Raw genomic sequence first — 24,110 nt, forward strand, 5'->3', positions numbered from 1 at the left:
ACTGACTGGAAACTTAACTGAGATGAGCAGTCATGCAAGCAAAAGAAAATACCTCTCCATCCAGAAGAGGTCAAACTCCAAGCCCAGGAAAACATACAGGCACCACCTTGCTTTAAAGCAGCAGTGCCCAGCCTTGAGATCTAACGTCTGGTGATCTAGTGGAGCTGATGCAATAATGAAAGAAAGAAAGCACACAATCAATGTAATCTGCTTGAAGCTTCCCGAAACCATCCCCCGCCCATCCCCCGGTCTATGGAAAAAATTGTCTTCCATGAAACCAACTTCTGGTGCCGAAAAGGTTGGGTACGCTGCTTTAAAGGACTTGGGACAGCAAATTGAAGATACAGCAGCATATAAAACTGTAAGTACAAGCCACCTCCACTGACAGTTCCACAAAACACTGCAAGGCCACAGCTGACGAGTGAGACACACAGACCCTGCTTCAGAAAAAGCGTGTGTGACATGCGTTAATGTTTATTAAAAACTCCCCACTCTTTTAGTTGCCAAGGGCTTGCTTTTAGTCCAAATAATATTCTCCAGAAGTTCCTGGGCCTCTTGGATCCCCTGTCTTGCAGCAACATGAAGGAGCATCTCTATGTCCCTAGGAGAGAGAGTTACTTAGTAGAATCACAAAGAAAGAGTGAATTCAAAGAACCTGCATGTCCAAGTGTTTAGGCTAAGGGCCAGCTTAACACCTGTTTAGACTCATTCTAAGGTACTGAGTGAAACACTTGCCATATCATCTGGGTTTCATCATGAGTGTCTTCAGAATAAAATCAAAAACTACCCAAAGAAACAGTCTTACAACATCAGAGTCCAGCTGGATTCTTTTGCCCTATTTAGAAAAATTTTTCCAGCCAAGACTCTTAGGTAATGTCTGAGACACCCCTTTCTTGCAAGCAAATTCTATATTTTGGTTTGAGAGTGGTAACTGGAGAGGGGCTCCATTCAACCTGCTCATCAGTCAGTTGCAAAACTGCCCACCAGCAGTTGTGAAAGAGAACACTGACTGCACCCTGTGATTTGGCTGCCTCCCATTCGTTGTTTCCAAATTTCATTACCAAGTAATGCATGAAACCAATAGCCCTAAGTGTTACACCAAGTCACTAGACCCACCCCATCCTTCAGGCTCTCACTGAGACTCCCTTTCTGAACCTCGTCTGCTCATCAGCCTGAGCTGATTAAGGTCTACAATTGGGGGGGGTGGGGTGGGGATTACACACACAATGGAATACATGTCAGTTGCATTACTTAAAACAAGCTGAAAATTGAACAGTTTATTTGGGGGAGGCCTATAAAGATGTTTCTGACTCAGAATCTCTGGATGAAAATATTACAGATTATGAACTACTCAAAAGCTTTAAGAAAAACTTCTCCAGAGAAAATGTAGTAATTTCTCTTGGGACTGTGAGTAATCAAAAGGGGATTCATCTCATAAACACAAACAGAATTTGTGTCCCCAAAGAGCTTTCTACCTTATACTCTTCCAAGTTCTGTTCTGTTCATGAGAAAATGCTATACAGCTAGAAAGATGGGACTCCTAGGAACCTTAAAAATTCACAGGAGACTCTTAGGATCATGAAATAACCTGGCCTTTCATTTTAGACTCATCAGCTACTTTATGAATTTATTCCATGGGCTCTATGCACATATATGAATCTTAGGTTCTTTTACTTTGTGACTTTTATCATAACTCATAGCACTGTAAGTAGATAAAAAAGGCGAGAGTGGGAAGTGCACTATATATAAAATGCTTTCATCTGTCAATTGCAGGTAATGTATGGGGGCAGGTTTAGAAGGAATGACATCTCAGCTGGAAGGGAAAAGACTGCTAATTTTCATTACCCGACTGCCATGGATCCAGTTTTGTTTTTCAGTTTTCCTACTGCAAGGTTAAAGGAAGCGTGAGGATGGTCCTGCTGGGAGGCTCGTCTGAAAAACAGAGGAAAAGAAAATGGAAGTGGAAATCGGGTCAGAGAGGAATATGCAATAAAAAACAAGGAAACAATGCTGCGAAAATGGATTCCCTTAATACAGCCGAAGGCACTGCTAATACAAATATGTAACCATTACTGGAAATCATGGGGCTTCCCAGGTGGCACTAGTGGTAAAGAACCTGCCTCCCAGTGCAGGTGACATAAGAGAGGCTGGTCTGATCCCTGGGTCAGGAAGATCCCCTGGAGGAAGACATGGAAACCCACTCCAATAGTATTGCCTGGAGAATCCCATAGACAGAGGAGCCTGGCGAGCTACAGTCCATAGGGCTGCAGAGTCAGGCATGACTGAAGGACACTCCGAAAAACCATTACTTCTGTCTTTTACACTGGGACAAATGTTAATAAGCCTCTTTCATTTAAAAAAAAAAAAAAAAAAAAAAACCTCTTATTTGAAACAAGTGAAGCACTTAAAAAAAAAAAAACTGATGTTGTAAGAATATTTTAATCACTTATTTGCTCCAAACTCATTCATCAGCTTCTCTAAACATTAAAATAATTACAATCTTCTCTCCAAAATATATAGGAAATCAAAATATAGGAAAGGACCATCTGGGAATATTATGAATTCAGTAGCATGTAACCTGATTCTTAAGCACTATTTCCAGTTGCTGAAATATGTAATGTGCCAATACTTTCCAACAGAAATTTCTACAAAGATGACAATGTTTGGCATCTGTGCTTTCCACTATAGTAGCCATTAGCCGTTTGTGAGTACTGAATGCTTGAAATGTCAATAGTGCAACTGAGAAACTGAATTTTTTTAGTTTATTTAAATTTAAATGACCACGTGTGGTTAATGGCCATCATATTGGACAGTATAATTTATATAATTATTGCCTTGCTACATTACAGTTCTTTTCATTTATTTATGATTAGGGGGGAAAGTCGAAAATACAAGGAAATGTACAAAAGTTTTCTATCTCTAATGCATAAACATTTTGAAAATAAGCAGGAAAATAACAACATCCAGTGGGAAAGTGAGCAGACTGCATGAATACACTTTTCACAGGAAAAAAAATGTTGAAATTACAACATGCTGTGTGTGCTTAGTCACTCAGTTGTGTCCAACTCTTTGGGACCCCATGGACTGAAGCTCACCAGGCTTCTCCCTCCATGGAATTCTGCAGGCAAGAACACTGGAGTGAGTTGCCATTCCCTTCTCCAGGGGATCTTTCCAATCCAGGGATTGAACCTGGGTCTCCTGCATTGTGAGCGGATTCTTTACCATCTGAGCCACCAGACATTTAGATAAGAAAGCTTCACAACTGACAAAAAGAAAAATTTAATGAGGCACTTATTTAATAAATAAATTGAATGAGTCATGAACCATAAAAGATATTTTTAAAATATGCTGGGAGAAATCTTGCCTTTGTAATGCTTTTCCCATTGCATTCCTGACAGTGGACTCTATTGAAAAATGGAAAAGTTTTTGAAATTGGCTTTTAACTGTATGTCCCATGTAAGGAAGGTCTGGTTTACAAAATGTTATTTAGGGCAACACTTCTAAAATTTTAATCCACATACTAGCCAACCCAGAATCTTGTTATAATGAAAATTATGAATCTTCATTCATTATAACAAATGAATCTTGTTATAATGTTTCAGTAGGGCTGGGTTAGGGCCTCAAATGCTGCATTGCTAACAAGTACCCGCCTGGTGATACCAGTACTGCTGGTGTGTGGCCTAGGTCTCAGTAGCAAGGCTTCCAGCCAAGCAGAGTTAAATACCAACCATGCTTAGCCATTCCAGAGCCATGTCATTCCCTTCTTGATTCTCAAAGGTACTTCTGTTGGCAGGTGAATTTGGTCAACATATCCACTTTAAACTTTGTGTTGAAATGTGTTACTGAAACGGCTTCCTCCGCTGGTTCGTTTTTACTTTATAAATCAATGTGGACTTCTAGAGCAGTGGCAGTGGTTTGCCCTCCCTACACATTACAGCTACCCAGGATGCTTTTCAGCACAACTCAGTCAGTCTGAAGTTGGGCATTAGTATGTTTCAAAAGCTCTCCAGAGGACTCTGCTATGCAGCCAGGCTTGTCACCCACTATTCTAGCAAGAAGACAAAAAGCATCTGAGAAGGATGATCTCGTCAATACGAGGGCAATGGCAAAGCCATGGCTGTGCTCACTGCTCACTCAGGTAACCGAACACTTCTCTGGATCATAGGGGACTCTGATCATCAGCATTACCCTATAGAAATAAAATGCATACCATGGTATTTTTAGATGTCCTGATAGCCACATCAAAAGTTTTAAAAGGGATAAGTAAAATTAAATAATATATTTTATTTAATCCTATATATCCAACATATTATCATTCAATGTATAATCAATACAAAGAATTGTTAGTGAGATATTTTATATTCCTTTCTTCATATGAAATCTTGGAAACCCTGTGTATACTCTTCATGTATAGCACATTCTGTTCACACTAACCACACTTCACTGCCCTATGTGGCTAGTCACTGCCATATCGGACAATATCACTTTAAAGAATACTATGGCAAAATTCCATTTTCAGGGGTTTCTACTTTTGATTAAATTGAGACTTCATGAACCCTAAGCCAGTTCTCTATATCAGGTGACTTTGACCTCAGCCTAACTTGTCCTTGTTTTCTACCACAGTCTCCATGTAGAATGGAGTTTCTAACACCTCAGAGCCTATTCATTCCCATTGTCTAACCCTTAGAGTGTCAGGTAAAGCGTTCAAGTCTTTGTTTCCAAAGTTATTATTACTTTCTCAAACTGCAAATATAATATATATTTTTCCGTGAGGACTCATCACACCAGTGCTATACAATCAGAATTATAAAAGCTGCCTGTGGAAAAATTTGAATATTGAATGGAATTTAGGCCCAAAATAGAATAAACAATAAATAAATGTATTTCTACTTTTAAATTCAAATGAATCTGTCTCTAGTTGTCAAGAGTTCAAAACTTTAATAAGCAAGGTAATGCTAATACAGTGCTGGTTAATAAAATTATTGATGTTCTGGATCTTGATCTAGAACGGTACATATTCTCCAGTTTAGCTCTTTTAAAGCTAATCTGTTGTTTGCTTACATTGTGTACACTGTTTTTAAATGCATCAGACACATCACTTCCATCACTAATCCTACCTTACCGCTGAGTGGAAAAAGAAGCTACCAACACTTTAAGAAAGCGTACCTTATTTTTGTTCTAGGGAAGAAGTGCCAAAATCATAAGGTTTTATATCTCAGCACTTCCTGAAATGACAGCTTTAGAGTTTTGCTTTTGGTAGGGGTTGTTTTCTTACCTAAACCAGTGCATTGCCATCTCTTGATCCTTCACCACACCAGCTCCTGGGTGAAACCACGGTATCAGAGAAAAAAGGGACTCAGTCAATTATTAACTAAAATCTTCAATAAACCTAGAGATACATGAACAAATTCTAACCAGCAAATGCCTCCCCTTCCCTTTCCCCTAGTAAATGAGCAAAAGATTTACCTTTCAGGTATCTCTGGCCAACAATATGCTGGGCACTGGGGTACCCCAAGTGAGCATAAAGATGGGCCACGTGGAAATGGAAGCTCTGGGAAAACAGCCAGATGTAAAGCAGAGAGATCATGCTTCCTGATATGACTAGAAGCTACAAAAATAAAGAGGAACAAGAAGAGAAGTGTGGGGATATACTTATGGTTCAGACGTGGGAAAAATGAATATATTCTAGAAGAAAGGCATTTCAGGATGAGATTCATATGATTTACAGATGAAGGATGTTCCTCATAGGTCTCTGTTTATAGGGGAAAATTTTATTATCACTAGTCTTTTATTTTTAATCATTCTGGGTGTTATACTTTTAATTTTCTGGGTGATGTAATATAACTGGCTTGGGTAACTACTTAGGATTGGATACTGACCAATAGGATCTTAGCTGTTTATAAAAGGAAAAAAAAAATGAAGACAGAAACAAAAGAGGAAGCAGAAAAGAGAATTAATATGTTTTCTGCTTGGGCAGAAATATGGTGGTGAGACTAAGGTGGGAGGGAGGTTCCTGCCCTGTTCTGCCAGTCTGGAGAACCAACAGCCCTGCTCTCCTTCTCTGACACTATTGGCTGCAACAGCAGAAATAAAAGACCTTCAGATGGCACTTTCAGCTTCCTCCCTAAAGAGGTCCAGGTGGGCCAGCGGGTCTCCAGAAGATGAGAAAACTCACAGCTTGCTAGGGCTGACATAACCAAATGTGACAAACTGGGTGGCTTGCACAACAGAAATGCATTTTCTCACAATCTATAACCAGATGTTCCAGATCAAGGTGTCAGCAGGATTGGTTTTTTCTAGGCCTTTCTCCTTGACTTATAAATGACTGTCTTCTCCCTATAACTGGCTCATCTGTCCTCTGTACATCTCTGTGACGAAATTTCCTCCTCTAATGAGGACACCAAAAGCCCATATTAATGAACTTATTTTAACATAATTACCTCTGTAAAGAGCCTGTCTCCAACTACAGTCACATTCTGAGGTACAGTGTGGGGAGGGGAGGTTAGGACTTTAATGTATGAAGTTGGTGGAGGACAAAATTCAGCCCATACCTCGTCTGACGGTGGAGGATACTTCCTAAAAGAGCTGGCGGATTAGCAGGAGCTTTGACATCAGTTTTGTTTGTTTGTTTTCTTTTTTGGCCATGCTGCATTGCTTACAGAATCTCAGTTTGCTGACCAGGGATCAAGCCTGGGCCATGGCAGTAAAAGCCCAAATCCTATCCTCTAGGCCACCAGGGTACTCCCAACATCAGTCTTCTCTAGCAACTTGAACATACCTGTAAGTTCCCTTCAGGAAGCTCTACGAAGTGAGGTTCTTTCCCATAAGAAGCTTGTACTTCAGCCATGCGTTGATGCTCAAACAAGTTTACATTGTCCATCAATGGAATCAATGTGCCCATTACTGTTTTCAGAAATATGGAAAACACCTTCTGAGATGTTGATTCATGCAGAGATCAGTGGCTGAGAGGGAACTCAGTCCTGTGGGGCAGCCTTGAAACGCAGCAAGACCATGAAGAGCTTCACCAGCATGGACAGCTCAGGGCCCCATACCCTTCTCTTACCCTCACCTAGTGGATTCTGAGGAGGGCCTCAGACTCTGAGAAAAATACAGTGTGATTGACATCTTCCCTCTCAGGTATGATTTTTCTTCTAGGAGAAGAAAAAAATGTAGCTTCAAATTTAAAAACTCAATTTTCTATAGCTGCCATGAAAGCTAAATATCAATTACTGATTCCAAGATCAAGAGCTTAAAAATAGACTTTTTTACTCAAGTCTTTTAACCAAACAAATCAATCAGGAATTGAAAACTTGGAGAACAAGAGATGGTGTTTTACAGACTTTCATTTAGAAGCTTTATAAGCATAAAACAAAGATCATTAAATATATTTAATGATCATATTGAAGATACACTAGAGAAAAAATAATTAGCATAGTCCAATATGAACAAAATGATGAGTTATAATTATAAATACTTATACTTACACAATAAGTTATATATTACTCTAATTTCTATAATGTAACTTCAACTTTGATAACATATCTCTTTCCTCTTTAGGGAGTTGTTGGTTATTCACAATAATGTATTAAGAAGTCTATGTTTCAGTCTTTGCATGAGTGCATTTGTGATAGTAGTGGTGTTCCTTATTGTTGAAGTTTTTTGGTTTTTTTTTTTTGTCTGTGTGCATATGTGTGTGCATTGGAGGAGATTTTAGTTTTTTAATCCTATTAGCGCATCCAAAGTCATCTCTATTGATTCTGCTTCCTGAACGAATGCTCTTTCACATATTTCTATATGTCACAAAGTTTCACAGAAGATGAATGCCTGTTCTGAAACTCTTCAAATCCTTTTAGAAATTATGTCATTTATTCAGTATTTATTTTGTATGTGTCAGACACTGTTCTGATCACTGTGAACGAAACAAACAAAATTCACTGACCAATTGTAGCTTAAATTATAGTTGGGGTAGAAAATGAGTGAACAGACAATAATTTTTTTAAAAAAGTAAAATTTATATTGGATGATAATTAACGCTATAGAGAAAGAAGAGAAGGATAATAGGGAATAGTGTGAAGCAAGAGGTACAAATTTCAAAAGGATAGATTGAAAACAATGGGCAAAGAAAAGTAGAAAATGCTGTGTGATGGTGGCTCTGTGTAACGGAGTGAACTCCAATGAGCCTCACAGAATGTCCAGAAAGATTTGAGAGAATTACATCAGCAAAGATACTCACAGGGACAGAGATGGTGCAAACTAAAAAGAGGTCATTGAACCCCTGATTTTCTACTTACAGGAAGCAAGCTAAGAAAACTCACCGGCAAAACATGCTTCCTGTGATGAAGAAAGGAAGGGTGAATCAGAGAGTGAAGCCAAGGGCTCAGAGGAGGAGTCAAAAGTCATGGTGAAGGCCTGCAGTCATTCCAGACCTTGGAATCCAATCAAGGAACTTCCAGTCTTTGTCTGGGGGGACCCTAGAACGGCTCTAGTCCGAGAACTCGTTTGCGACTCCCACTTTCCCCCATTTTTGAACTGAAATGTCTATGGCAGTTTTCCTATGCTGGTCCCAACATCATATATTGGGTGTGTGGAGCCAGATGACTTGTCTCTTTAGTCTCGTGGGTCATAGGTAAACAGATAGTGCATTCAAGGAGTTGTCCTTGAGTTGTATGCGGCGAGCCTCACTCACACCAAGGATTTCGGGAGCCACTAGAAGCTGGGAGAAAAGTATGGAACAGAGCCTCCAGAAACAACCAAACCTGCCAATAACTTGAGCTCGCTGTTCAGACCTCGTGAACTGTGAGAAAATAAGTTTCTGTGGTTTTCAGCAGTTTGTGGTATTTTTGTTACCTAGGAACTAAACACACCCTCCAGAGCAAAGGTTAGTCAGGCTTACTGTCTGGTATAAAAGATCAGGATTCCTTCAAATCAGGGTTCCTGTGATGTAATTCAACCCGCTGTATGTGAATTGTCACCTGGCTCACCTGATTTCACCCTTTGGGCACTTGGTTTTGAAAGCCAATAGGGCTTACTTTCAGGGCTTCCCAGGCAGCACTAGTGGTAAAGAACCCACCTGCCAGTGTGGGAGACTTAGGAGACATGGGTTCAGTCTCTGGGTCAGGAAGATTCCCTGGAGGAGGGCATGGCAACCCATTCTGGTTTTCTTGCCAGGAGAATCCATGGACAGAGGAGCCTGGAGGGCTACAATCCTATAGGGTTGCAAAGAGTCAGACATGACTAAAGCAACTTAGCTTGCATGTACGTATACACATCCACATAATACAGTTTATTAATTTCATCTGCAAGCTTCTTCTAAGTATATAACTCATTTGGACCAAAAAATATATATAGGCTAACTTATTAAGAACATCTAGGCCATTTTCCACAATCTACATACCCAAATGGCAATACTGATAAAAAAGTAAAAGTCAGATTTGTTACTGTCATCTATAATTTTATGCCATCAGCTCAAAGCAGTGAGCCTATGTCTTCCTTCAAATCTAAAACCATTTTTATTCTTTTCCAACTTTAAGGAGCTTCCATTTTCTTCCTATAAGCTCATAAATATTACTTACTTATATTTCCCCTTTATTGATTGATTGATGTTTGAATTTTTTTCACATATCCTTCCTTTATCTGGGTTCATAGGCAAATGCATTATGTAAATATCAATCTTTTGAGAGAATGCTTTATCTTCTTTCTCTTTAGACCATTTGTTCATTAAAAAGAAATAAGCCAGGGACTATGCTAGGTACTCGGAGAAGGCAATGGCACCCCACTCCAGTACTCTTGCCTGGAAAATCCCATGGGCAGAGGAGCCTGGCAGGCTGCAGTCCATGGGGTCGTGAAGAGTCGGACACGACTGAGCGACTTCATTTTCACTTTTCACTTTCATGCATTGGAGAAGGAAATGGCAACCCACTCCAGTGTTCTTGCCTGGAGAATCCCATGGACAGGGGAGCCTGGTAGGCTGCCGTTTATGGGGTCGCACAGAGTCGGACACGACTGAAGTGACTTAGCAGCAGCAGCATGCTAGGTACTAGGTAGTGATCAAAACAAAAACAAGATTGAAAACACATATAGCTTATTATATAGGAGATAAATACTAATAATAAAATATGCAAGTAAAATTACAACTGTGGTAAGTACTAGAATGAAACTATATAATAAGGAAGCTCAACTTTTCATATCTTTGTATCAAAGAGCAAGGGTTAGTTTGGGGAAGATGAAGCTGGAGGAGACAGTGTGAAAATTAAGAAAAGTTTTGATCAAAGGCTATGTTAGGATTTTGGTCTTATTTTAAGAGCAATAGGTAATCTCTGGAGTGTTCATGTATATGGAAGAAGGGGAGAGGGACATGAGTTAGGGGGAAACATAATCATTTTGAGTTTCAAAACTGTCACTCTGATCACAATATAAAGCCACAGGTGTGAAGTACACAAGATGTTCCACTGGGGAGCAAGGAAAATATTTGAACTTCTGTGAACATAATATATTTAAAAATTTAAGCTCTACTGATATTTAGCCCAGGGATTCATTTAATCTGTGTGTCAGATGATCATACGTCACTTGGGGGAGTAGAGATAAGCCCAGGATAACAAGACTGTTCCACAGCGTGGCCTGGGAACCCTCATTCATTCACAGGCTTTCACTCACTGACTGTGTCTCAGTTTGTGTGTGTTTGAGTTCATGGACTAATGCTAGTTTACTCACAACCTGGATAAAGTGGACACAATTTTAAAAAGACTCCTGTAAAGAAGCCTGGGATGAAGTGAATGCTAATATTGCAAGGCTTAATGACCAAAAAAATTGCCCTGGGCTTCTGACTTGCATTGACTCCAATCACTGAATTAAGAGGACCAGTTTAGGATGCACTGAGTGGGAGAGGGGGCAGAGGTGGCTGACTTTTGTTTGGATCACACTGGGCTCAAGAAGGGTGGTACAGCAGGCTGCTGGCTATGGGTGCTGGGAATTTTACAGATGTCTAGACGTCTGAGTCATCTGAATAAAGGTGATAATTTAGGGTTTATAGGCTTCAAAGAAATCTTAATTTTATATATCAAAATTTTGATTTTTAAAATTCTCATATATTTTTGATCTGTCTTCCCTTATTGTCAATAATTGAAATTCTGTATTTACTCTGATGTTTTTAAAGTTATCTTTTCTAAAGTTAAGGGCAGATGTTTTTAATCGATATTTAGAAGAGAATTTCACAGTATGTTTTTTATCGTGAGTAAATGTGTTAACAACTTTCTAATGGGTATTTGTTTCAAAAAGGCACTTGAAATCAGCCATTTAACTTTTAAAGTATGAAATTTCAAAGCATTCAGAAAATAAATTTGATTCCCATGTACACACTAGCCATATTTGGTAGGTTTATATTTTGACATATTCACTTCAGATTTTTTTTTAAAGAATTAAAGCACTGTAAAGATAAAACACACTCATTCTCATCTCTTACCCTCTCTTCTCATAGAAGTAACAACTAAGCCAGCATTAAAAGTTCAACATTGTGCTGAATTTTTAAGCAAGAATGAGCTAAAGTTAGGTACATCACCAAGCATTAATTCTAAAAATCAGCATGAAGGAAAAAAAGGAAATTCCAAGCTATTTCAGTATTTCATAGGACAGGACTGAGTGACTGAGAACACACATACACACACAATATTTAACTACAGTAGCATTGCTAAAACTAACCAAAACATCAAGTTGCTTTACTTTTGATTGGAATTTTTAAAAGATTATGGTGTGTGTTTATATCAGCAAGGATCATAAGCCAGAGATTATTTTTATATTGCAATTTGCTTAGTAGAAATTTATTAAAACACAAAACTCATTAAGAGAAATAAGAGTTTTAAGTTCATCCTTTGTGATAAAAGACTGAAATCAGTATTTCAGTCCCTGGCTATAGTCAGTTCTACAAATCTGAGGACATAGTTTGTGCTACACTCTGTGGTTACAAAGATAAACATAGGATGTGGGCCTTGATTTCAAGCATTTCAAAGTTGTGGGCAGAGATATAAGTAAGTTGCAAAACAGAATGATAAGCTTTTTTGCAAAGATGCAGACTACATGGTTCCAGGGGAGAGAAGAGGATGGTGCTTGTCCAAAGTTGAATTCCCTATCTTCTCCCTCACAACTCACCCCTTCCTCACTTCCCTTGCACACGTGCTCAGTCCCTAAGTCCTGTCTGACTCTTTGTGACCCCATGGACTGTAGCCCGCCAGGCTCCTCTGTCCATGGGATTCTGCAGGCAAGAGTACAGGAGAGGGTTGCCATTTTCTTCTCCAGGGGATCTTCTCGACCCAGGGGTTGAACCCATGTCTCCTGCTTGGCAAGCAGATTCTTTACCACTGAGCCACCTGGGCAAACCCCTTCCCTTACATTCAATCAATTCCAAGTTCTGTGTAATCAGACTCCTGTCTCTCATATGTTCACTCTTCTGCTTCCCCACTGTTGTGGACTCACTGTAACCACCCCATCTCACCTGAACTCTTCAGAATGGTTAGAGGACCCTCCTTTTCTTCCATAGCGATGGGTACTCACCTCTGTTACAGCATCAGTGATACCACTCCCAGCCCCACTCACACATAAACCCACATTTCATAGGCTCCACAAAAGAAACATTGTTCTGCTTATTTTCATTTTTATTTGTATACCCAGCTACCTGCCTCATACACTGTAGCTTCTTTAATAGTTCAATGAATGAGTCTAAGTGGAGCAGAACTTGAACTTAATTTACAACATTTACCGGTTATCTCTAACTTGTCCTTAGCTTCAGTTAGGGAAAACCCATTGAATTCATTTATTGAGAAATAAGAAAACACAAAATACGCTGGTAATTTACAAAATGAAAATAGCTTTAATTACCAAAAAAAAAAAAAAGAACCCGAGATAACAGTTTTGAATTTGCTTTTACAGTACCTCAGTGGTTGTTACTAGTCCAACTTGACAGCCAGGCTCACAAGCCACAAATAGGCTTCAATCTAACAGTCTGTTTGCTCAGCTTTATGGAGGGAAATGGGAGAGGAAATACAGGTGGTATAATCTCTGCATTCATCCGGGGGCCTGGAAGCCACCCCTCCGCCACAACTTGCAGGGTGGCCACAGAGCAGGTGTGTGTGGTCCCTGGGCCTCCCTGAGGCCGCCCTCGACTTTCCACCTGTCTTTTAAACCGTTCCAGACAGGTCAGCCTAAGGCCTGCATCACCACTCACTGCACCCCAGCTGCACAGACCAAGGGTAAATAAAGCAAGATAGACACAACCTTCCACATTTTATCTTCACTCTGCTGTGGCCAAGGAAACAGTACCATAAGGAGACATTCCAAGGCAGGCCTGGATCAGCCCAAACTTTCTTCATGGCCTTCTACCCTTTCATGCCCTCAGTTTCAATAAATAACTGATCAACAGGTAAACTGTGGGGAGGGGAAGGGGAGGTTCCCCAATGGCTTAGTAAAAATCCAATGCAGGAAATGCCGGTTCGATCCCTTGGGTGGGAAGATCCCCTGGAGCAAAGAAAGGCTACCCACTCCGGTATTCTTGCCTGGAAAATCCCATGGACAGAGGAACCTGGCGAGCTACAGTCCATGAGGTCGCAAAGAGCCTGACATGACTTAGCAACTGAACAACAACAAGGGAAAGGATACTCTCTAATAAATTATAATAAAATAAAACCTGAGAGGAAAAAAAGATAATAATACTTATGGCTTCTCCGATTAAGTGCGTGACTCATCTCTCATGATTGCTACAAGTCTCCTATGCCATCTTACGTATTCACCCTTCCTGTGAGTGTTTAGCCCAGGAATAATCTCTGCACCTATTTCCTGAATGACAGATCTGGTCCTCATGCTGGAGGGGAAGCTGGTAGCCGTGCCTGCAATCCACATGTATGTCCATGCTAAAGAAAAAAACCAGTCCTGGTTAACATTAGGAGAGTGAATGATTGGGGAACATATAAGGAATATCGAAAGCCACTGTTAGCTAAAAGAGAACCACAGTAATCAGTTACAGGAGCATGCATTCTCGAATGTCCCTTGAATCATAACTATCTGTGTAGAAGGCTAAAACTATAAGCTCAAACTAGCATAGAATCTGGCATTTTCTTCTCCTATATATAAATTAAGCAACTGTAGTATTTGTTAGTAGTAGTAGTATTTAGTAGCAGTATACACACTACTATTTTTCCATAGTAGTATTTCAGATCAGTAGTAAAAATGACATGTTTTTATTTTGAGTGTTGGGTGTTTATATGGCCAAGAGAATGCCACTGATATTTGGAACCAGCTTAATATTATGGACAAGATATAGATTTCATTCAAGGGATTTTTTTTTTCTCCTACTTGGGAATAACTGCTGCTGCTAAGTCGCTTCAGTTGTGTCCGACTCTGTGTGACCCCATAGACGGCAGCCCACCAGGCTCCACTGTCCCTGGGATTCCCCAGGCAAGAACACTGGAGTGGGTTGCCATTTCCTTCTCCAATGCATGAAAGTGAAAAGTGAAAGTGAAGTCACTGAGTCGTGTCCAACTCTCAGCGACTCCATGGACTGCAGCCTACCAGGCTCCTCTGTCCATGGGATTTTCCAGGCAGGAGTACTGGAGTGGGGTGTCATTGCCTTCTCCGACTTGGGAATAATTTCCCTATGCTAAACTTTGTGGATGCATTTCTAGACTAGTTAATAGGTAATTAGTCAGGCATCCTCAGAAAAGTTTTCATGTAAGGTGATTTCATATTTAAAAAATAAAAAGGATAATGTCATATCAACCACCAGTTTAATACTGGCCACTAGGGCTTAGCCTGGAGAAGGAAATGGCAGCCCACTCCAACATTCTTGCCTGGAGAATCCCAGGGATAGAGGAGCCTGGTGGGCTGCCATCTATGGGATCGCACAGAGTCGGACACGACTGAAGCGACAGCAATGGCAGCATCAGGGCTTAGCCACAGGTTCTTAGGGAACAGTTAGTTTATTGCAAAACTTCAGTTATTCACAACTGTCAGACTTGTGATTAAATATCATGCAATAAATATATATTCATGTATTCAGTTCAGTTCAGTTCAGTTGCTCAGTTGTGTCCAACTCTTTGTGACTCCAAGAATCGCAGCATGCCAGGCCTTCCTGTCCATCACCAACTCCCAGAGTTTACTCAAACTCATGTCCATTGAGTCGGTGATGCCATCCAACCATCTCATCGTCCGTTGTCCCCTTCTCCTCCCGCCCTCATCTTTCCCAGCTTCGGGGTCTTTTCAAATGAGTCAGCTCTTTGCATCAGGTGACCAAAGTAGTAGAGTTTACTCCCTCCTGAAACCTCATTAAATTGACAGGAAACCAACGAGAGAGGTGGGGGTGGTGGGAGAGAGAGGGAGAGAGAGAACAGCAAAAAAAGATAAGAGAATTAGAGCATCTTTCCAGGAAATCTGATTTCCAAATATAAGAATTCCATAAAGAAATGAGTAAAAATGAAGAGGAGAAAATTATCAATCAATTTGAGAAAATTTCCCAGAACTGAAGGACAGGAATTTCCTGACTGAAAGGTCACAGCATAACTGAAGGTGATGTCCACAACTACAGGAAGGAAACAAATTATATAAATGAATATCACTGAGACACTTCAGAGCACTGGCTAGAGAAAAGGGATTCTAAAAGCTCCTGAGGGTCAGGGGTGAGAAGAGAAGAGGGAAAAGGAAAGGGAAGTCCCGTACCAAGATGGGTGAATCAGAATACTCCAGATATCTCAGCCTCAAAGCTGCTACCTGCAGCATGGAAGAACAAACCCTTCAAATTTTAAGAATAAAGCCCTTGAAATCTAGAATTCCAGACACCCAGTCCAATTATCACATAAGTTAATGGTAGACTTAGGACATTTTCCTGTTCAGATACAGAAATGTCTCCACATCTACCTCTCACACAGTCTTGTAGGAAATGACTAGAGGATGCACTCCATCAGGAAAGGAGAGTAAACCAGGAAGAGGTACATCTCAGGATTCAAGGATGAGGGATCCAGTGCAGGAGGAGGGCAAAGGGGATTTCTGGTATGCTGTGATGGACATTCCAGGAAGGCTCCTGAGAAGCAGGTGGTGAGAACAGTTTCCAGATTGGAGCAGTAGGAGGGAAGGTGTGTCTTCAAGAGAAATGGAAATCTGAGATTATCCAAAGTGCTCAGTTTAGTTCAGTTCAGTCGCTCAGTTGTGTCCGACTCTTTGTGACCCCATGAACAGCAGTATGCCAGGCCTCCCTGTCTATCACCAACTCCTGGACGCCACCCAAACCCATGTCCATCGAGTCAGTGATGCCATCCAACCATCTCATCCTCTGTCGTCCCCTTCTCCTCCTGCCCTCAATCATTCCCAGCATCAGGGTCTTTTCAAATGAGTCAGCTCTTTGCATCAGGTGGCCAAAATATTGGAGTTTCAGCTTCAACATCAGTCCTTCCAATGAATACCTAAGACTGATCTCCTTTATGATGGACTGGTTGGATCTCCTTGTAGTCCAAGGGACTATCAAGAGTCTTCTCCAACACCACAGTTCAAAAGCATCAATTCTTCAGCACTCAGCTTTCTTTATAGTCCAACTATCATATCCATACATGACCACTGGAAAAACCATAGCCTTGACTAGACAGACCTTTGTTGACCAAGTAATGTCTCTGCTTTTCAATATGCTGTCTACGTTGGTCATAACTTTCCTTCCAAGGAGTAAGCGTCTTTTAATTTCATGGCTGCAATCACCATCTGCAGTGATTTTGGAGCCCCCCAAAATAAAGTCTGACACTGTTTCCACTGTTTCCCCATCTATTTCCCATGAAGTGATGGGACCAGATGCCATGATCTTCGTTTTCTGAATGTTGAGCTTTAAGCCAACTTTTTCACTCTCCTCTTTCACTTTCATCAAGAGACTCTTTAGTTCTTCTTCACTTTCTGTCATAAGGGTGGTGTCATCTGCATATCTGAGGTTATTGATATTTCTCCCAGAAATCTTAATTCCAGCTTGTGCTTCTTCCAGTCCAGCATTTCACATGATGTACTCTGCATATAAGTTAAATAAGCAGGGTGACAATATACAGCCTTGACGTACTCCTTTTCCTATTTGGAACCAGTCTGTTGTTCCATGTCCAGTTCTAACTGTTGCTTCCTGACCTGCATACAGGTTTCTCAAAAGGCAGGTCAAGTGGTCTGGTATTCCCATCTTTCAGAATTTTCCAGTTTATTGTGATCCACACAAAGGCTTTGGCATAGTCAATAAAGTAGAAATAGATGTTTCTCTGGAACTCTCTTGCTTTTTCGATGATCCAGAGGATGTTGGCAATTTGATCTCTGGTTCCTCTGCCTTTCCTAAAACCAGTTTAAACATCTGGAAGTGCACAGTTCACATATTGCTGAAGCCTGGCTTGGAGAATTTTAAGCATTACTTTACTAGTGTGTGAGATGAGTGCAATTGTGCAGTAGTTTGAGCATTCTTTGGCATTGCCTTTCTTTGGGATTGGAATGAAAACTGACCTTTTCCAGTCTTATGGCCACTGCTGCATTTTCCAAATTTGCTGGCATATTGAGTGCAGCACTTTCACAGCATCATCTTTTAGGATTTGAAATAGCTCAACTGGAATTCCATCACCTCCACTAGCTTTGTTCGTAGTGATGCTTCCTAAGGCCCACTTGACTTCACATTCCAGGATGTCTGGCTCTAGGTGAGTGACCACACCGTCATGATTATCTGGGCCATAAAGATCTTTTTTGTACAGTTCTTCTGTATATTCTTTCCACCTCTTCTAGAATATATTAAGAGGAAGGTAACGCTTTGTAAAGCAACACAGGATGAACTAGACATAAGCATATGGAAAATTAATTAAAAAAATAAAAAGATGAAAGTATAACTGTCTAAACAACAAAATTATAGAAGAAAGCAATTGTAATCGTTGTGTTGATGGAGCTCAGAATAGGAGACCCCAAAACATGGCACCTTGGCATATTTAATATTGTAACTTGAAAGAGTCTGAGAAAACTGAATAAGCAAGAAGGTCTCTTTGACCTTCTCCTGCCCCGCTCCCCTGAAGCAGGTCACATGATGCTTACTGTAGAGGTACCCTCCTTATACCTATAGGAAAGGAACATCCTTTTCTCTAGGACCCAGAATCCAGATGAACAGGTCTTGCTAAGTTTTCCCTGTCATTTCACTGACTTCACACCCTTTGTCCTATCACATTTCTTCACAGCTGTCCACTCTTCATCAGATCTAGGAAAAACATTCAGGTTTAACCACTTCTTCAGATCTTCATTTCTTTATGAAGGTCCCTATGTCATGTAAAAACGTGTTAAATAAATTATGCTTTCCTCCTCCTATTAATCTGTCTTTGTCAGTTTAACTTTCAGACTCAATCAAAAGGGTCAAGGAAAACATTTTTCCTCCCCTATAATATACAACATGGGTCAGCTGTAAATGATATTTAAATGGACATGATAATAAACATTGAATATTGGTTTAGCAAAGAGGAAGCTGTAGCTATAATAGAACAGAGAAAGGGTAACTTCGTGTTTGAAAGACAGGAGTGCAGAGGTTAGAAATAAGAATTTATCAATAGTAATAAATTGAACAAAATAGTACTACATGAATGTTATTTATAAATACCAGGAAAAAGATCTAAAAGTTGAAAGTAGTTTTTGAGGAACAATAATCAGGAGAAGGAAGGAGGAGAAGACTGCTGTTTTTAAATGACAAACCTTGTGAAATACTTGATTTAAAAAAAAAAGTCTCTTTATAGCGTTAAAATAAAGTTTTAATTTAGAAGGTAGAAAAAAAGACTTTTATCCTCAGAGACTTAAATTTAATTTATAAATAATGACAAATGAACATTTTAATGATTGTTGACCTAGGAAAATAAGTATTGGACAGGTTTAGACACTTGTGATTTCCTGCTGGCACATACTAAGGGCGTAATTATTCATAACTAGCAATACAATTCGGAGAAGGCAATGGCACCCCACTCCAGTACTCTTGCCTTGAAAATCCCACGGATGGAGAAGCCTTGTAGGCTGCAGTCCATGGGGTTGCTGAGGGTCAGACATGACTGAATGACTTCACTTTTAAGCATTGGAGAAGGAAATGGCAACCCACTCCAGTGTTCTTGCCAGGAGAATCCCAGGGACGGGGGAGCCTGGGGGGCTGCCGTCTATGGGGCCGCACAGAGTCGGACACGACCGAAGCGACTTAGCAGCAGCAGCAATACAATTAGGATACTTTCTGAGGTATGAGATTCTCATCTTGAATACCATCACTGTGTAACTGTTCTGCCAAATTTGAATGATCCTATTTGCACCCAGCAGTCTTTCTTCCCAAGTGGCTCAGTAGTCAGGAATCTGCCTGCCAATGCAAGAGGCATAGGTTTGATCCCTGGGTAGGGAAGATCCCTAGAGGAAGAAATGGAAACTCCCTCCAGTATTCTTGCCTCGAGAATTCCGTGGACATGGGAGTCTGGCAGGCTAAAGTCCTAGGGGTTGTAAAAACACTGGACAGGACTCAGTGACTATACAGTAACAACAATTTGCACCCACCAACCGACCTGTCCGACTGTTATGTGGACCAATTTAGATGGCAACAGGGAATACCAGAGAGTGTTTCCATCATTAACTGTCATCATAGCTTGTTTGTCATTCCAATTTAATCTCACATTTATTGCAATGAGAACACAGTACTGACATTTATCTGCTATAAATATCAAAACAAAACTTTGCCATTATAGGAACCACAGATATTTAGATAAAGACTTTCTGCCATACCATCTTAGTAAGTTTCAAATGGTTGCAAATTATAGCTATTTTGGTGACATCATCATTGTTTAAAGAAAAAGATCTATTGCTGAATTATTAATAGTAGGCATTTTATACAGACAAGATAGTTTTATAAATTTATCAGCACTCTGCAAGGAGGAAGATGCATAGCTTCTCCCTGTTTTGTTTTGTGTTTTTTTTTTTAATTAGTGTATTTTCAGGTGGCTGGTGATAATTCACCCAATACAGATAGGAAAGGTTGGTTATAACAATAAAAAACAAAGAGTAATCTGTCTCTTTTCACAGTCCAGGTCACTCATATCATTCAAACTATACAAGTAAATCACATTCATTTTACATTTTCGTTTGGATCAGCTGTAATTTCTTGGCAATGAACTAATGAAATAAGATTCATTAAGGGAGGACAGCTTCCTAGGAGTTGTCTATTTATCTTGTTGAGAGAGAAAACAACTCTCTCTAAGGCAGAATGGGAACCATGCCTGGCATAATCAGCAAATTCTCAGTTGTCTAGACTGATATGGAAGTCATTTCCATGTCAGAACCAAAGACTAGAATTCCACTTTGCTGTTTTAAGTCAATGGAAAACTGAAGTTCTTAAGTTTCAACCAAGAGACAAAATAGAGCATTTGAAATTTTCCACATAACATCTCTGGACAATACACAAGATATATTAACTATAGTTGCCTCCAGGGGGAAGAATTTGGTGGGTGAAGGTTAGGAGTGATGAAGTAGGAGTTTGTGATAGGGAATTAGTGGCTTCCTCTTACTATAATTCTTGAATTTTGCACTGTATTCATATGGTGCAAAAGTTTTTTTAACTATTTTTTTTTAAATCCTATACATAAGGAAGTATCTGTAGTCTTAAAATATTCATATAATTGCTGTTATTCAGACTCAGTATCGCCTGATAGCATAGCAGTTACAATAGTTTCTATTCAAGAACATTCTGTAAAACTAAGTTCTACCTTAATATATTCCATAGCTTTTTTTCTTATGTGTGCATCACAGCTTCTCCCTAAATTCCTTTGGTTTCTGGTGTGTGTGTGTGTGTGTGTGTGTGTGTTCACAGCTCAAAGTTGAACTTTTATGCTCCTTAAAGGTCCTTCTAGTTTCATTTCTTTGGGGATTATCAGTTGATGGCTAATGTCCATTAACCATCAACTAAGAGAAAAGAAATGCACAGAGATAAAGTGGTAGATTTAAGGGGAGTTGTGAGAAGCAGGACAAATCAAGACCAGTACCGTTAAAGTACCTAAAGCTGCATTTCTAGCTGTGCTGCTGCTGCTGCTGCTAAGTCGCTTCAGGCGTGTCTGATTCTGTGTGACCCCAGAGATGACAGCCCACCAGGCTCCCCCGTCCCTGGGATTCTCCAGGCAAGAACACTGGAGTGGGTTGCCATTTCCTTCTCCAGTGCATGAAAGTGAAAAGCGAAAGTGAAGTCGCTCAGTCGTGTCTGATTCCTAGCTACCCCATGGACTGCAGCCTACCAGGCTCCTCTGTCCATGGGATTTTCCAGGCAAGAGTACTGGAGCGGGGTACCATTGCCTTCTAGCTGTAATAGATGTCTAAAAATGTGTACTTTTAAATTAGTTCATAAATACATTTTCTTTGCCATCACAAAACCACTAGCATCCCCCCTCCACCACCTTATCGCCTTTATTTACCTGCATGAAAATAATCCAGTTTCTAATACCTTAGAGTGAGAGGATGTTAAAATATGAATGAGCTGACAACAGTAATGGCAAGCAAGTCTCAGATTTGTATTTTCCTCACACAGAACTTCAACTTTTTAAAAGCTCTGTTGATACCAAACAAACTTTCAAAACATGAAAACATTAACTGAAATTGATATTAGCCCTCCAACTTTTCAGCTAAGTTTGTATAAATTAAACTATGTTTATATGATTTCTATCAGCTGACTAAAAAATGGAAAAATGCGAGGCTAGCTATCTGGGTCAAATAATCAGCTAAATTTTAATGAGTGTTTTATGAGTTCTTTGTTTACAGGTTTTAAAATAAACTAACTGGTTAAGTCAGGAAGTCCAAATTTGTGTGTACACATAAATTTTGAAAAAAATTTTGATGCATATAATCTTGAATAAATGTGTCTTCAATATATTCTCCAAGAAAACAAATATGTCCTCTATTAATTCTTAACTGCAGCATTGTGGAAAAATACAGTGTGGTTCCTATGTTATGTAACCATGATTTACAATTAGCACATTTCTCCCTCTTTTCCTGTTTGGTCTCGTGCCCGGGAATTGAGCCCTTACCTCCCATGTATTCCATGAATCGCGGGCGTGCGCCTTGTACTTCCGGGGCAGAATGGTTCCCAAGGCATATGTGTCACTCGCCTGGGATCTTATTTTCTGGTTATGAGGCATCAAAGGCGTCATCTTTTTCTTCCCTAGTCAGTGCCTCTGTTCTGTCTGTGCTCACCGCCTGTTTGTTGTGTTTGGCCCAGTGGACTCTCCAGGGGTCCCTTATTCTTCCTTTCTCCTTCTCTGGAGGCTTATTCCCTTTCATCCTCCCTCCAGGCCCAGCTTTGCTGGGTAACTGGCTTTTCTCTTCTGATTTACGCCTGGGGTAAAGCAGCTGTCTTTTAAAGATAAGAACCAGAGAACAGAGATGTCAAAAAGACATGAAGAATAACCTAGGAAAGACAAAAAGTCCCTGTCCCTAAAACGTCTTTGTCATTCGCTCTTTTTATGCTGAACACCCAGATTTATTTCCTCTTGTCCCTCAGTTTGAACAAACCAAGTTAGTCAAACTGCCTCACCCTGAAGAAAAATAAAACAGGGAAAAGGCTGTTTTTTGCAAGAGTAATACAATATAAAAAGTGACTAACTTGAATCTTCTTCATTTTTAGTAACTGTTAAAATTAGAGTAGTATAATAAAAAGGAAGTGATTTTGCTCTAAAAGAAAGTATAGGATGAAAAGATGAAGCAGAAGAAAATAAACTGTAAGAACACCCAGGAAAATGAAAAGCAAAGTAAGGTAAGCTAAAAATCATGAAGCAAAAGTAATACATGGTTATATTATATTGATAAAGTTAACCCGTACATCTGGACTCACAGAATGGAGGCCACCACAGTGGCCAGGCCAACATCACAAATCTAAACCTAAGCTATACTGCACTTGTGGAAAATCCCTGTCAAGAAAATTAGCATACACCAGTCATTGTCTTCCATCTCCAACTCAGCTTAACTAGCCCATCTTAGAAAACAGGGCCTGTTGGCCTTACCAGGAAATCCTTGACCTCCTGCTTCCTAGTTCCTACTTCTAATCTACACATGCCTCAGATTCTTCATCTATCAAATGGGAATACAAGTACTTACTGCTACCACTGTGGGCATATAATGAGGAATACATGCATAGGAATAGCAAATGTCCATTAACTATTCATAAAGGCAAGTAATAAAGTATGGTTCAGGATTCAGAAATTGAATTCTATGCTCTAGTGTGCACACAATTAAATGTAACTAAAGCTGGGTTTTAATTCTAAATGCTAACTGAATTTTATGACGATTTCCCCAAATGAGATAGTCATTTAAAAATGAGTAGTTTCAAAAGGACCATCCGTACCAACTGCCTAGCTAAGTAAGTCACTTTAGTTTCCTGGAAATGGGTTTCCTTATCTGAGCCTAAGAATCACTCAGCTAATTTCCTTTTCAGTTCTAAGTTTTTATTTTATGGTATTTGCTACAAAAACTGATATTCACTGATTAATTTGGAATATCACAAATTAGATGACATGATGGCATAATTATTAGTCTTTCTAATTTATGAATATTTTAATGTAGAGGGAAGAGAATAAAAAGGGAAATATGACCAGACTAAGAGGCAAAACCTAGAGGAGGGACTGAGTGGAATCCTGCAGATCTCTGATTTCATTCCTATAACTATCAGATCACTAAGGCTGTGTGCAATTAAATGTGGTAAGTCAGAAATTCCTAAACATCATGGTGCATAAAACTCATGTGAGCCTCTGGCTTAAAAACATTAACTTCTAGGACCTCATCTCTAGAGGTTCTGATTCAGGAAGTCTGAAGGATGAAGCCCTTGAATTTGTATTTATAACAAACACTCAAGGAAATTACTCTGTAGGCAGACCACAATTTGAGAAAACACTGTGCTAGGTGGTATTTCTTATGTCAAACACAGCTTGATTATTGCATATTAGATCATATAATGTATGGGAGCTTCCCAGGTGGCACAGTGATAAAGAATCTGTCTGCCGATGTAGGAAACGAATGTTCAATCCCTGGGTTCCTGGCAACCTGCTCCAGTATTCTTGTCTGAAAAATTCCATTGACAGAAGAGGCTGGTGGGC

General features: G+C 39.8%; 1 protein-coding gene and 1 long non-coding RNA gene across 4 annotated transcripts; one reads left to right on the forward strand and one right to left on the reverse strand.

Annotated features, from left to right (window-relative positions):
- LOC138442375 (uncharacterized) lies at positions 1–11,024 on the forward strand. Of its 2 annotated transcripts, none has more exons than XR_011257673.1 (2): positions 1–361; positions 8,294–11,024. It is a non-coding gene; the product is annotated as an uncharacterized lncRNA (long non-coding RNA). The 2 variants fall into 2 exon arrangements; XR_011257672.1 differs by lacking the exon at positions 8,294–11,024 and adding an exon at positions 1,774–2,803 and having other exon boundaries at positions 143–361.
- Positions 455–22,359, reverse strand: LOC138442374 (uncharacterized). Of its 2 annotated transcripts, XM_069593628.1 has the most exons (6): positions 22,050–22,359; positions 9,071–9,206; positions 5,467–5,608; positions 5,276–5,321; positions 1,846–1,932; positions 455–601 (listed from the first exon to the last, which is right to left on the reverse strand). In XM_069593628.1, exons 1-6 carry the CDS (start codon positions 22,115–22,117, stop codon positions 478–480), a joined length of 603 nt encoding a protein of 200 aa, XP_069449729.1. In that variant the 5' UTR covers positions 22,118–22,359; the 3' UTR covers positions 455–477. The 2 variants fall into 2 exon arrangements, with proteins under 2 accessions (XP_069449729.1, XP_069449730.1); XM_069593629.1 differs by lacking the exons at positions 9,071–9,206; positions 22,050–22,359 and adding an exon at positions 6,779–6,897.
- Positions 22,360–24,110: the final 1,751 nt, after the last annotated feature.

The sequence above is a fragment of the Ovis canadensis genome, chromosome 6 (assembly GCF_042477335.2).
Source record: "Ovis canadensis isolate MfBH-ARS-UI-01 breed Bighorn chromosome 6, ARS-UI_OviCan_v2, whole genome shotgun sequence".
NCBI lineage: Eukaryota > Metazoa > Chordata > Mammalia > Artiodactyla > Bovidae > Ovis > Ovis canadensis.

Excerpts from the sequence above, each read along its gene's own strand:
- LOC138442374 (XM_069593628.1), bottom strand. The coding sequence starts at position 22,117 with ATGCCTTGGGAACCATTCTGCCCCGGAAGTACAAGGCGCACGCCCGCG. Across the intron at positions 9,207-22,049 it reads ATTCATGGAATACATGGGAG|GATTGTAGCCCTCCAGGCTC; the intron begins GTAAGGGCTCAA and ends GCAACCCTATAG. Across the intron at positions 5,322-5,466 it reads TGGCCAGAGATACCTGAAAG|GAGCTGGTGTGGTGAAGGAT; the intron begins GTAAATCTTTTG and ends GGTTTCACCCAG.